Raw genomic sequence first — 14,309 nt, 5'->3', positions numbered from 1 at the left:
ACCAAACCAACACCAAAAAAGTTTCTTTTTTGGTCTGTGGTACCATGCCATTCCAGTAATCTCACTAAGAGATTAGAAACATTTACCTCTCTTCCTTCCATTTCACTCCTTTAATCAGCTGCTTTTCATGTCCTCTGAAACTGCTACTCACACTCTCCCATTACTTTCCTTCTCTCTTCCAATGCCTCTCTGCTTGGATCATGTGCAACACTCCCATGACTGGTTTCTACTTCCTGTTTCTGCCATCTCCAATTCATCTAAAAATTACTCACCTATTCAGAATCCTGAGTAGCTCCTTTATACCTACAGAGTAAGTATAAACTTCTTAGGATAGCGGTTTGTTAATGCTGAACGACCGACCAGCTGCTAGATCTGCAGAGGTCAGGAATCACTATTCCGTTTCAAAGATCTGTATGCATATTCTTGAGCCAGCATACTGCTTTAGTGGAGCTTTATGTCTGATATCTGACAGGAAAAGTCACTATTCTCTTTACCTCATGGAATAAAACAAACTTACAATTAACTCTATCTTTCTCATTCCAGATTTCTACTCTTGATGTTAAGTTTAAGCTTGATAGATAAGCTTTTAAAATAATTTAAAGATTTAACTTAAAATGTAAACAGCACAATTTTTTCATTTTGATGTGTGGATACAATTCTTAATTTCTGTCATTGGAGTATTTTACAGTCAATTTTACTCATCACACATTTGTTTTTAAATTAAGACACACATTCTAGGAAATCATAAAAGAAACCAGGTTCCAATAATTTCTTAAAATATTTTATACTCTACCACACAGGCAATATCTTGCTGTTCTGCTCACATATAATGCAGTAGTTTTTATAATTTTTATAATGTTTTTATAATTTATTTCATCAACAAAGTATTTAGTAAGTATCCTTTGCTTTCCTGGAACATTAGCACTGACAAAATTAAATAGTACTTGATAATAAGGAATAGCCAAAAGTAACTTTGAAGCCTCAGAGAAACCAAGCATTTCAATCTGTCTTAGGAAATTCCATTACAAAATTGTTCTCATGCTAATACCTACTGGATTTCAAGAGTTGTTAGTTCTCCAGTTAATATCTTATGTACTCCACTTCAAGAGCCAGCAGGATCTAAAGAGGTATGGAGTACTGGGAAACGTTGAGGCAGGAATATCATTATTTTCTTTAAAGTCAGAATCCTTAAACTACCTATGCTAATGCATATCCATTTTATAAATCAGTCAGAATAACGAAGAGGCTAGAAATTACTTGATAAAAATATTTAAAAATACTTTTGAAACAAAAATGAATTTTTCCTTTTTATTTCTTGATTTATTTTTTATTTATTTCCTTACAGAGTATGACTAAAAATGATAGCTAGCCTTGATAACCTCAGTACCCCACAATTAAAAACTATCATTAAGCAGTTTTCATCTAATTACTGCCAACTATATCCTCTATGAAAAGGATCTTACCATCTATACTACCAATATAATTAAATAAATGATGATCAGCCACAGTGGTCAAATAAAATTCTCTATAAGTGAACCCCAGGAGCCATTAGTTCTAAGTCTTTAATAAAGACAGTGGAAGGTTACTAGGTGATTTCAGAGTGATCCGATCTGCATGTTAGAAAAAATAACATGAGTTCAGTAAACAGAAAAAATTTGAAATCAAAGGCTGGAAGACTGCTTATAGGGACTTATCATTAACAAGAGAAACAACAAAATGCTTACAATGCAAAGGAAATAATGAATTTAAGAGACATTTGGAGGACCTGACCAATAGGGATCAGGTAGAGAGGATAACCATAAATGAAGAAAGGATAACTGAGGCTTCCAGCATCTACGTCTGGATATACAGTATTATTTCCAATTAAAGTTAGTAATACTGGGGCACCTGAGTGGCTCAATTGGTTAAATGTCTTAACTCCTGATCTCAGCTCAGGTACCGATTTCAGGGTCATGAGTTCAAGCCTTGTATTGGGCTCCACGCTGGGCATGGAGCCTACTTAAAAAGTAATAATAATAAATAATAAAATTAATAATACTGGGGACAGTGTGGATGTAAAAGATAATAAGCTCAGTTTTGAAATCTGCAGTTCTACAACGTACCCATGGAATACCCTAAAGGAACAGGCAGGCTCGGTAAAAAATACTCTGAAACTTAGGCCACCTGGGATAAGCCCATATTTTGGTGGTTAGCAGTATACAGGTCATAGCTAAAACCAGGAGAAATTGAAATCATTCTAGAAAGAATGCATAGTTTAAGATAAGTTATGAGAACAGAATCTACCTAAATGACTAAAAGAGTGTATTTAGAATGAGACTAAAGTAAAATGAAGAAGTTAAATAGGCTTAATTGGACTGATCTGGATTTAAATTGTGATTTTTTTTTTTTTTTTTTTTTTTTTTGGTAGCTGAGTAACGCTGAGCAAAGTCATTTAACCTCTTTGAGCCTAGTTTGCTCCGCTGCAAATCTGGTGACACCAACTACCTCATATGGTTTATATACACACATACATTTGTGTATATATCATATGTATTTAATAAAAGCTCAGTAACAGTACCAATTTATTATTAATATTAGTATTGATTTAAATAGTACCAAGTTATTGATTTTGGCAAATAAGAGATACAGACAGATGCAAGGAGAACCTAGGAAACAAAATGAAACAAGAAAAACAATTTAAATCTTTATGAAAATGTCTCAGCTCAAGAGGGAACACACTGCACATAGCATACTGCACTGGCATACAGTCTAACTACTCTCTTAGACATCTATATACCAGTGGCCCAAGCTTCTCAGCAATGCCAAAGGCATGCATGTGTTCTCACTATTATCCTTAAGATTCCTCGAATTCTCCTCCACAATTTATCTAGGGTAGTCCTAAAAGTTCTATTTATGACTATCTTACTTTGATGGATGAAAAGGGGGGGAAAAAAAAACCATGAAATGTCAATATGTTTAATGTTTAATGTAAACACTGCTTTATAAAAGCCAAAGCCACAGTAAACCTTGTGCTTGTCAGAAACTTCTAGCTTCTGATTTTATTACATTTGGCTCTTCTAAGAAGAAAAAAAAAGCTAATGGCAGTTGAAATAAACTCCAGTTTTCAACAGAGGCAACTTTAAGTAAACTTCGGTGTTGTTATAAAAACCTACAGGAACAGGAATCACTGAAAAAGGACAAACATTTACCTCTCTTCCTTCCATTTCACGCCAAGAGAACCAAGCCGTAGCCTCAGTGTGGTACTCCAGCAATGCATGGAGTAACTATACAGACAATGCTCTGCCAGCCAGCTTCATTCCTGAGTTTCTCACTGGGGAGAACTGAGGAGTTTCTCCCCAGTGAGAAACTGAGGCAGGGGTCCATCTCTGCCCAGGCCACAATGCATAGGCCAAAATTATCGCCTTCATCATAAGCCACAACCATTTCAAGAGTAGTCACTCTCATTCCAAAGGTAAAAAGCCCAGGTGACTTAACAATACTATTCCTTATTTATCCACTTTTCTTCAATAAATAGTTTCTTCCTTATGTACCCAGGAAATTATTTCCACTGTCTCTGTGAACGGGTTAGAGAGGATTAGCACAGAGCACCACAGAAATATGCCAGAGCAACAGTTAACACAAAAGATCTAAGTAGAAGACTGGGTAGAACAAGGAAGAGGGAAGTTCAGAGACAGGAATGGCAGAAAAACACATCAGAATTAGTCACTTAGAGAAAGGAAGACAAGCAATTCAGACAAGCAATCCAGACAGATACAGGAGTACAAGGAGAGACAGGAAAATGTGAGAGAAGGCATTAGGACACTGTAGGTAATTTAATACAATGCCTAAAGGATAAGGTAGAACTTCAAGAGAACAACGGCTGAATGCTTTAACTACCAGTGTTTCCATGAAACACAAAATACTGGATCTTACAGTCAAATAAGAACATACTGGAGGGGAACATGGGCTTGGATTTATTTCACCAAGTTTCATCCAAACTGAAGTTGCACTTTGGAACTCTGTCAAGATTTAACATGTACTATACAGAGAGAGAAAAAGAGTCCCAGACAATATGTAAAAAAAAAAATAGAACTATGAAATTAAATATAGTTTTAGTTTTCAGAGAGTAACTTTCCATACCCTGCCTGGCTTCCAAAGACCCACATGACCCAGACTACAGACCTTTCTCCATAGCAGACAAAGCCCATTGAGCAGAGAATGCTTTAGTTTTGTTCATTTATTTAAAAATTTAAAAACAAAAAGCCAAAACCCAAAAGTCCTTCAATTACTGAATACCCGCAACACTGCTTGGGTTGTCAAGAGTTTAAAGGTGTACTTACCTATACAAGCAGTCCATATAGTCTGCACCTTTGCTATATTCCTCCCAATACCTATGATACATAACAAGTACTTGCTCTTCAGACTCCAGAACTCTCTATATAAAGAAGAAATACATTTTTACTTGGAAAGCGCTAATCATTTTCATTTTTAAGCTATGAAATTTATCAAAAATTATTTTTAAAAGTATTCTATATTATATTTACAATTACATTCTAATTTAACTACTTTTAGTAAAACTTAAATGACCAGGAAAAAATGTGTCTTAGATATGAAAATAAAGCATCCATACTAGAGAGTAAACAGTTCCATTCTCTAAAAAGATAAAATGTAATGGTGTAAGGTATCTTTAGGCTACAATATTATACTAAGATCAATTTAAAAGAGGATATAATTCTACTGCCATGTATCTGTGTGCTTCCTCAAATCCCTCACTTTTGGTCATCCTGCTAGTTATATAAATATATCATCACTCTGAATTACTCACTTATGTTAATAAGGCTATTTATGAAAATTTACACCTTTTCTATATTCCCCAAATAAGTTGTTTTATATTTACTTAACAGAAATCTATTACTTTTTGAAAAATAAAAATATCAAACTTAAACCTGAGATCTAATTTTTTAAAAGTTATTTTTGAAGGAAATCTAGTCTCAGTAAAAATACACTGGACTGACATTCAAAAGATACCAGGTTCTTTTATCTCAGTTCTTTCATAAACTGTACCTAGGACTTTAAGCAACTCATGACCTTAATTTCCATCTAATTAATTCTCTGCTGAAATGCTATGCTTTTAAATGTGGAATTTTAATAATTTAAGGCTCAAGAGAAAGAAATAACTTATAAATAGTATTTTTTTGCCTGTCATTTTAATAAATTAATTAAAAATAGCAACTATTATTAATAACACTGGGGGGAAAAGCACACTTAGAAACTGCTGCTGCTGGGTGAATAAATATGAGAACAATTTGTTACTGTGTGTCAAAACAATAAAAAAATGTTCATGACCTATGACTTAATAATTCTATGTCCACGAATTTATCCTATAAAAAACTCGGCTACACAAAAATAATTTAGCTACCAAGATATTCACAGAAGTACTGCTTATAAAAACAAATTATATATATTGCAAATAATCCACATGCCCAGCAGTATGAGAATATTTAAACAAATTATATTATCTCTACACAATGAAAAATTTTACAATCATTGCCAGGATTATAAAAGTCCATTTAATGACAAAGAGTATTATAATAATATTAAAATCAAAAAGATTATAAAGTGTATAATATGATTCCATTTTCTAATAAAAATGGAAGTCTACACAAAGCAAAAATAGGCAAAGGACAAATATCAAATTATATATATTATCAACATATGCCAAAACAGATGTATTTAAGTATAGATATTCAAAAATATTCACAGTAGTTAATTCTGAAAACGGCAATGCAATACGTTAGTAATTTTAAAAGTTCCCTCCCCCAGTCAAACAAAATTTTCTTCTCACAGGTGAAACTGCTTCAAATCTGTTGGCTATGTTAATAGTTTACTTTGTCATCAACTATTAGCCAACTTCTTTTTTGTCACAGGATCTGAGAAAACATATGGTATACAATTATGTAAGTATTCTAAACTTTCATAAAACTATTTCACATTACTTTAAAATGCAATTACACCAATGTTAATTTCCTAGTGTTAATAACTGTACCACTGTTATATGAGATGTTAACCTTAAAAAGCTGGTAAAAAGGATATAGGAAATTTGTATTACTTTTACAACTTTCCTGTAAGTCTGAAAGTATTTCAAAATAAAACATTTTAAAAAAAAAAACACAACCCATGCCAAAATATAAAACTTGCAAAATTTGTAAGTGCCTTACACAGGTAACAATTATGGGATAACCAAAGTTCACTAGATTATCATAGCAGAACTTTAAATTATGAAACATTGCAAGAACAATTTCAAGTATCTATTATCAAAAGTGCTTTCATGAGCTGATAAATTATAGCACATATTAGAACACTAAAATGTATCTGCTATGTATAATAAAAAGTAGAGCATTTCCTTCTAAAGTTTTAAAAGGGAAACATCACATGATCAATTGTGCTCTGGGGTTATCACCACTTTAAAATTTATCTGCACCTAGCCAAATTCAAGAATAGACACAATATTATACAGTGTTAATGTATCTCCATTTAATTTTTATTTTATTTTATTTAAATTCAATTAATTAACATTATTAGTTTTAGAGGTAGAGTTCAGGGATTTATCAGTTGCATGCAATACCCAGTGCACATTACATGAAGTACCCTTCTTAATGATCACCCAGTTACCCCATTCCCCCACCCTTCCCCCCAACGACCCTGTTTCCTAGAGTTAGAACAGCCTCTTATTGTTTACCTACCTCTCTAATTTCATCTTATTTTTCCCTCCCTTCCCCTATGATCCTCTATTTTGTTTCATAAATTCCACATGTGAGTGAAGCCATATGATAACTATCTTTCTGACTTATTTTGCTTAGCATAATATCCTCTAGTGTGTCTCCATTTTAAAGATAAAGAAACTTAAATTTCAGTCCATAGGAAGATTGAGTTGCCCATGGTCACACAGCTAATGAAGGTTAGAGTCGTTTCTAGCCCAGACAATAAGTGATCTCTTCCTGATCAGACCAGGAGTCCAAAATAAGAAATACTGTCTATAGCCAAATGCCACAAATTCTTTGTTCATACACAGATCAAGCCCATGATGTTGCCCTTGTACATATGGCATACTAACTAAAATAAGTGGTCACAGGAACAGTTTCTATCATGCTTTTTATTTCTTTTTTTCATTTTTTTAAAAATTTTTTATAAACATATAATGTATTTTTATCCCCAGGGGTACAGGTCTGTGAATCGCCAGGTTTACACACTTCACAGCACTCACCTCAGCACATACCCTCCCCAATGTCCATAACCCCACCCCCCTCTTCCGACACCCCTCCTCCCAGCAACCCTCAGTTTGTTTTGTGAGATTAAGAGTCACTTATGGTTTGTCTCACTCCCAATCCCATCTTGTTTCATTCATTCTTCTCTATCATGCTTTTTAATTTACCATTTCCCTTTTTCATTTTAGGTTTTTGTAAGACTTTATGTAGGATATGAAGAGGCAGCTAAATGGCTGAAAATAATAAAGACAGAGACTTACCAAGAGGTGGGAAGCAAGAGTAAGAGAAAACGGTTCTAATAAACACCATCCAGAGGACATATAAGCAAATTTTAAAGTTGAACAAACCTTGATTTGAAACTCCACTATTTCAGTTACTAGTTATATGATCCTGAATAACTAAACTGATTTCCCTTGGAGAATCTAATATAATGCTTAACTCACAAACCTTAAATCTATATAATCAAAAAAATGCTATTTAGGAAACAAAGCAAATAACCTTAACCTGATATAAGTTCTGCACTGGAAAACAGTAAACTAGCCTAATAATAACTACCCAGCTACAAACATATTTATGTCATGTATGTACTACTTCTTACCTTGTGCAAATGCCGTACGTGATTTTCCAAAAAAATCTTAGTTTCTGTATAAAGTCTTTCTCCAAGGGGTTCAGGATAGGCCACACATAAAGCATAGATATCTCTAGTTAAATTGTTAAGGTTTTCATATTCTATATTGGAGATACTACTTTAAAACAAGAGATTTAACTCAAGTTTGCAATTTAAGGTTTTTCAGGGAATTTAAGATTATACAGATATAGAAAAAGTAAAATATATATAGCCAAGCTTACTTTAAAAAGCCCTGTGTTATTCACATACTCATTCAGCAAATATTACTTGAGAATTAGGCAGCACTGTAAGGAAAATGGTTCTTCTCAAAGAGCTTAAAATTCAGGGCAGCATTGTGTAAAATCAAATTACCCAGAAACCTACAAAATAAGGCTTATGTAAGAATGGACATAAGCATAATATCAACAAAGGGCTCTGGAATATCACAAGCACGTATGTCTATGCAATTGTGAGAAACAAAACAATTACAGAAATTACTTATTTAACACAGATTCCCACACCACAGCACTCATCAGAACATCCTATAACCCACACACTATCCTTTGGTATTTACTCCGTAAGAAGAATTATTCTATGAATAGAAATATCAATTAATCAATTAAGTTTCTGAGTACCACCTTGCTAAGTATCACAAGTGGGAGATGTGCTGTAGCAGACAGTCCTTAAACAGACGTCAAAGGAAATGGGATCTGATTGAGACTTGAGTTTTACTAGCCAGTGATCTTGACCAAGCCTCTGAACCCTTCTGCGTTGCCATTTCCTCATCTCTAAGTTAAAGATAATAAATCCTCTTTTGATATCTCTACAGAATCCTTTAAGACCCAAATTAAGTTCATGAATGTTAAAGTGCATAAACTGTGCATCACTGACCAGATGTTGAAGATGAAGCATACATGAAGCAATATGAGAACAGCTTAATTAGAGATGCAGATAAAAACTGAAAATAAGGTTGATTATTTGGGATGGAGTCAAGTATTTAATATACCTAATATATTTTTATTTATATTATAAATATATTCAGCATACTTAATATAAGAATTGGGATGTATTTCAAAATAAAAATTTTGCTTAAAAATACGGAGATGCAGGGGCGCCAGGCTGGCTCAGTTGGAAGAGCATATGACTCTCAATCTCAGAGTTGTGAGTTCAAACCCCACCTTGGGTGTAGAGATTACTAAAAATAATAATAGTGGGGTGCCTGAGTGGCTCAGTGGGTTAAAGTCTCTGCCTTCAGCTCAGGTCATGATCCCAGAGTCTTGGGATCGAGCCCCACGTCCATCTCTCTGCTCAGCGGGGAGCCTGCTTCCTCCTCTCCCTCTGCCTGCCTCTCTGCCTACTTGTGATCTCTGTCTGTCAAGTAAGTAAGTAAAAATCTTAAAAGAAAATAGTAAATAAAAAATTTTAAGAACCAAACTTTCATTATAAAAAGATATAGAGGTAGGATGAAGACTGTTCCTCTTCTGTATCTCCATAACATTTTATATATTCTTTTTCTATAGTTCTTTTTTTTTTTTTTAAGATTTTTTCTTTATTTATCTGACAGAGATCACAAGTAGGCAGAGAGGCAGGCAGAGAGAGAGGAGGAAGCAGGCTACCTGCAGAGCAGAAAGCCCGATGTGGGGCTCGATCCCAGGACCCTGGGATCATGACCTGAGCCGAAGGCAGAGGCTCAACCCACTGAGCCACCCAGGGGCCCCTCTATAGTTCTTTTATACAACAGAAATTATTAATAACAAATGTATTAATAATAAGAACACTAGCCTGTTCTTAAATCATCTTTAGATTCATAGATCCAAGGCACAATTCCTAACACGTAAGAGGCACTTATTAAACACTTGGTGATGAGGTAGGGAATCAACATCATGTGCTCTATTTACCTAGTATTTACTCCAGAAAGAACAAGCAGCCCTCTCCATTATGAGGTCATGGATGGGTAGATTTTGGCCAGACTTTTCCAGGTTCCTTCTAAATCCTTTTATTTGTTTTCATTATACATAATTAGTAAGTAATAAAATCTTAATGTATATATGTATATTCTTCAATATACTACTGCTAAATATAAACAAAAAAACTTTTTACAGTTAAAAAACACAAAGAAGCAAAAATATCCATAAAGTATAATGTTGCTGTGCCAGGTTTTTTGTTTTTTGAAGATTTATTTATTTATTTGAGAGACAGAGACAGAGAGTATGAAGTGGGGGGCAGAAGGGAGGGAGAAACAGACTCCCAGTTCAACAGGGAGCCTGACTCGGGGCTCAACCCCAGGGCCATGACATCATGACCTGAGCTGAAGGCAGATGCTTAACCAACTAAGCCACCCAGGTGCTCCTGTGCCAGGTATTTTTGTAGAAAAAAATATATAGTAAAGAAACACACTATTACGATTACTTTAAATCAGTCAAGATATCATGAACCTCTATAAAACAGATTAAGTAAAATAGTACATAAGAACTATTTACTAACAATAACATAAAAACATTAACCTATATTACAAAGAAAATAGAATTTTTTAACATACATCTAAGAAAAAATTTAGAAATTTATCCGGACAGAAATTCTGTAGAGAACTGACAATAGTTTGGGGAGAGGAGAAGGAGCAAGGTATGAATAAAGAAAGGTGCTCCAAAATAATGTACTAAATGAGCTCCTGGATCCAGCTTGGAGGTTTTAGCTATAAAGTCCTCAGGGGGGGGGAAAGGCCTAATGCACCACATAAGAGTTTTATCATACATTTATACTCAATCTCAATTACTCATCACAATCTTACCTTAGTGAAAATAGATATAAAAGTGCTGTCAGAATTAAACATATTAGAAGAGAGTAGTTACCCCTAGTGACTGAGGGGGAATGTGGGGTACTTCTGGGATGCTAAGAGTGCTATTTATTGGGTACGTGGGTATGTTCATGTTATGAAAATCCACCTATATGTTACTGTGTCAGTGTGTATACTACACTTAAATGTATTTTTTTTTCAATAAAGACTAAACTTAGACAGGATCTAGATCAATTCCTTTGGCAAAGGTGTGATGCACTTAAGATATTTAAGTTCTGAATACCTACTTCAAGTTTTCATCTATCATATTTGCTCTACCTTTTTTTTCCCCTAAAGCCCCAATACACTTATTTCTAAAATACACAACTTGATATTGAAAAATTAACATGATTCAGTACCATAATTTCAGTATGATATGCTAAATTATGTGCCCAAATGTTCTGTATCACCAAACCTAGTATCTCAAAATATCCACTGCATGCACATGTAAACAAAATTGGCTAAAAGGACTCAGGCTACAGGACTTACCTTCCTTCCACCTAGGGAAAATGGATCTGTGCAGGGCAGGGAATACAAGGAGACTTTCCCATTTCAATCCATATACAGGATTTATATACTGTTTGACATCCTCAATGAGGATGTACTTGTGTCTTTTTTAATAGAGTGTGCCTTAATAAATCTTTCAATTTTTTAATTCACCATAGTTTGGGGTCTCAGTTAACCACTGTATAATGTCACTTAACTATCTAAAACATATTCCTAAATGTGCTATTTTTCTCTAATCTATTCAAATATCTAACCACCTTGGAAATACTTAAGCCTTGAGAAAAGCACCCAACCCTCTACGATCCAATTATGATTTGGTTTTAGAGAAGGCACTTTAAAAAACAAAAAATGGGAAATAACTGGAGAAGGCCAGTTTTAGATTTAAACGCTCTCTTTTCCAAAGTCATCTTTTCCTTATGTTACTCTTTAGGGAGCCAGGATATAAAAATTCCTCTATTATGAACTTTCCACTTATAAAAACTCTCACAGCCAAAAAACAAAACTGTTCCAGAGCAAAAGTTTTCTACTCTGTTACAACCAAAAGACAGTGTTGGCCAGAAGAAAAATCATTTACTTTATTTTCTCTATTAAAGGTGTTACCTAGGGGTGCCTGGGTGGCTCAGTGCGTTGAGGTCTCTGCCTTTGGCTCGGGTCATGATCCCAGGGTCCTGGGATGGAGCCCCACATCAGGCTCTCTGCAACAGCCCGGAGCCTGCTTCCTCCTCACTCCCTGCCTGCTTCTCTGCCTACTTGTGATCTCCGTCTCTCAAATAAAATCTTTTTTAAAAATAAACAAATAAAGGTGTTACCTATGCTTGGGTTTAATTTTGAATATTAACACTATCAATTTTATTGTATAGTGGTTCTAAAACAATGAGTTCTACAATGGGGATGTAAAGATTATTCACAGCAGCGGGACACACACCATCAACCATTTTCTAAGAAATCTCCCCCTTCAGAAATGAGAAGTAACGTACTATTATTATTTTGGATGTCTTGACACCAGGCTGCAAAATCCACCTTCTTTTCTTCTGTCTCTGCTGTCCCTCAACTCTTCCTGTCTAGTCTTTTTCTGTCTGGGCTCTCATCTTCCCCTCCACTACCCTAGGCCTTCATCCTGTGTGTACTGGTCCTGCTGAGGGTCACTGCAGATGCCTCTCATTAGAAACAAGAAAAAGAGGGGGACCTGGCTGGCTCAGTCAGTGGAATATGAGACTCCTGATCTCAGGGTTGTGCGTTCAAGCCCAATGTTGGGTGGAGAAATTTCCTAAAAATAAAATCTTTACAAGCAAAAAGGAAAAAAAAGGTGGGGGGGGGGGGACAGGGGCAGAAAACCAAGCCATGGGAAAAGAAGTATACATTGTATGTTTATGGGTTCTTATTATGAAGGTATAGCTTGCAGGAGATTTATATGGATGTACTTTTAAGTTATGTATATTACATCTAAGAGGAAACAAATTTTAAACAGTGCTGGTAAGTTTAAAAAAAAAAAAGAAAAGGAAAGCTTATCTTAAAATTGAAAATGGTGCAATGTCCAAAAAAGTATCGACAATAAAAAAATACAGATCTTTATTGACATTTCTGAAGAAAAAGAATAAACATGCAACATGTAAAAGATGCAGAATCTATGAAATCATCAACTAGCAAGCAAGGGTACAAATTGTTGGTTAAATGGAAAAACTTTAAAGTGTATAGCTACAGAATTACAATAATCAAATATTTGTCTGATTGAATTTGGAGCAGAGTGAAAATGTTACTGATGCTTCAAGCAGAGAAAACTACAGATAAAACCTTTCTCAATCTATACAATCAAAGAAAAAACGATGGGCTACTAATGCAGGCGCCAAGGTTAATAAGTTCTACTAACATCTGTGAGGATCATCAGGGATGGAGATGACTTACTTCAATATTTTTCAATGTAGTCAAAACTGGTCTATGTTTGAAAAGATGCCTAACAGAATATATATTAGAAGTGAGGACAATGGTACAACTGGTTTTAAAACCTGGTTTTACATTCATGAAGGCATTTTAGATTTCCCCTCACTTAATCACTTTGGACTTACATAAAACTATTAAGAATCTAACTTGCCCTTAAGTAGGAGAGCATCTATATTATACTGCAGGGTTTGGGAATTATCCTAACAGCCACCAAAAAGCAGAAAACCATGAATAAAAGTAAACCAAAACAGCCAAAAAACTCCAACCCAGAAAAAAAACAACAGTAAATCTAGATCTACACCAAACCTCATGGCACTTGACAGAAATCCTTAGTAAAGGGCAAATCCCAAACCATGCTAAGCTGTTGTAAAGCTTTTGTTAGAAATATTATTACCTGTGTTAGGCAGAATTCTAAAAATGGCCTGCTAAGATTTTCCACCCCAATACCTGCAACTGCTACTTTATGTGACAAAAGGAACTCAGAGCAAAAAGTCAGAATTATGATTACTCATCAGCTGACCGTAAGAGGGAAAGTAGCCTGGACTTTCCAGGTGGGCCTAATTCAATCGAATGAGCCTCTTAAAGCAGATCCCCATCTGCTTCTAGCCCTCTGTGGCTAATCGCAGAGGGGGAGGTCTGAGATAACACAGGATGATTTGCCATGCCACAGCTGGCACTGAAGATGGAAGGGAGTCACATGCAACAACTGAAGTGTATCAAGTCACCAAGAGAGAGACAAGAAAATGGAGACCTAAGACCTGTAACTGCAATGAATTAAATTTTCCCAATTAACAGCAACGGGCTTTGAAGAGGACCCTGAGCTCTAGATGAGTTAGCCAGCCAACTCCTTAATTTCAGCTTTATGAGATCCTGAAGAGAGAATGCAGTCATATCATGGACCTCTGATCCACAGAACTGTGAGATAATAAAAGGATATCTCTCAAAAATTTGTGGTAATTTTTTATGTATTAAAAAACTGATGTCTTTTATTTACATTACCTATCAACCAGAATGCCCTGCATTGTACCTGGATGCAGTACATTTATGAAGCATCAGTGTTAAGAAACCTGCTTATCAACACAAGAGAACTAGCTAAATATTAATGTTATTTATTCCATCTGTACAATATGCTTAATGACATTTAGTTGATAGTAGCTATTCACTCCCCAAGTATTTGCTG

General features: G+C 34.9%; 1 protein-coding gene across 5 annotated transcripts in view; it reads right to left on the bottom strand.

The window, feature by feature from the left end:
- Nucleotides 1-14,309, bottom strand: part of CUL2 (cullin 2) — a 101,021-nt gene that overhangs the window by 57,026 nt on the left and 29,686 nt on the right. For 4 of the 5 annotated variants that reach the window (XM_032349320.1, XM_032349319.1, XM_032349322.1 and 1 more), the window contains exons 3-4: nt 7,843-7,945; nt 4,320-4,414 (exon numbers count right to left, since the gene is read on the bottom strand). In XM_032349320.1, coding sequence (XP_032205211.1) covers nt 4,320-4,414; nt 7,843-7,945 — 198 coding nt within the window. Of the gene's footprint in view, nt 1-4,319; nt 4,415-5,824; nt 5,918-7,842; nt 7,946-14,309 lie in introns of those variants that run through there. The other variant, XM_032349324.1, reaches the window with a different exon arrangement.

This window comes from Mustela erminea, chromosome 6 (genome assembly GCF_009829155.1).
Source record: "Mustela erminea isolate mMusErm1 chromosome 6, mMusErm1.Pri, whole genome shotgun sequence".
In the NCBI taxonomy this organism is placed as follows: domain Eukaryota; kingdom Metazoa; phylum Chordata; class Mammalia; order Carnivora; family Mustelidae; genus Mustela; species Mustela erminea.
Note: the sequence above shows the minus strand (reverse complement) of the source record. Positions and strands in the feature narration are given on the sequence as shown.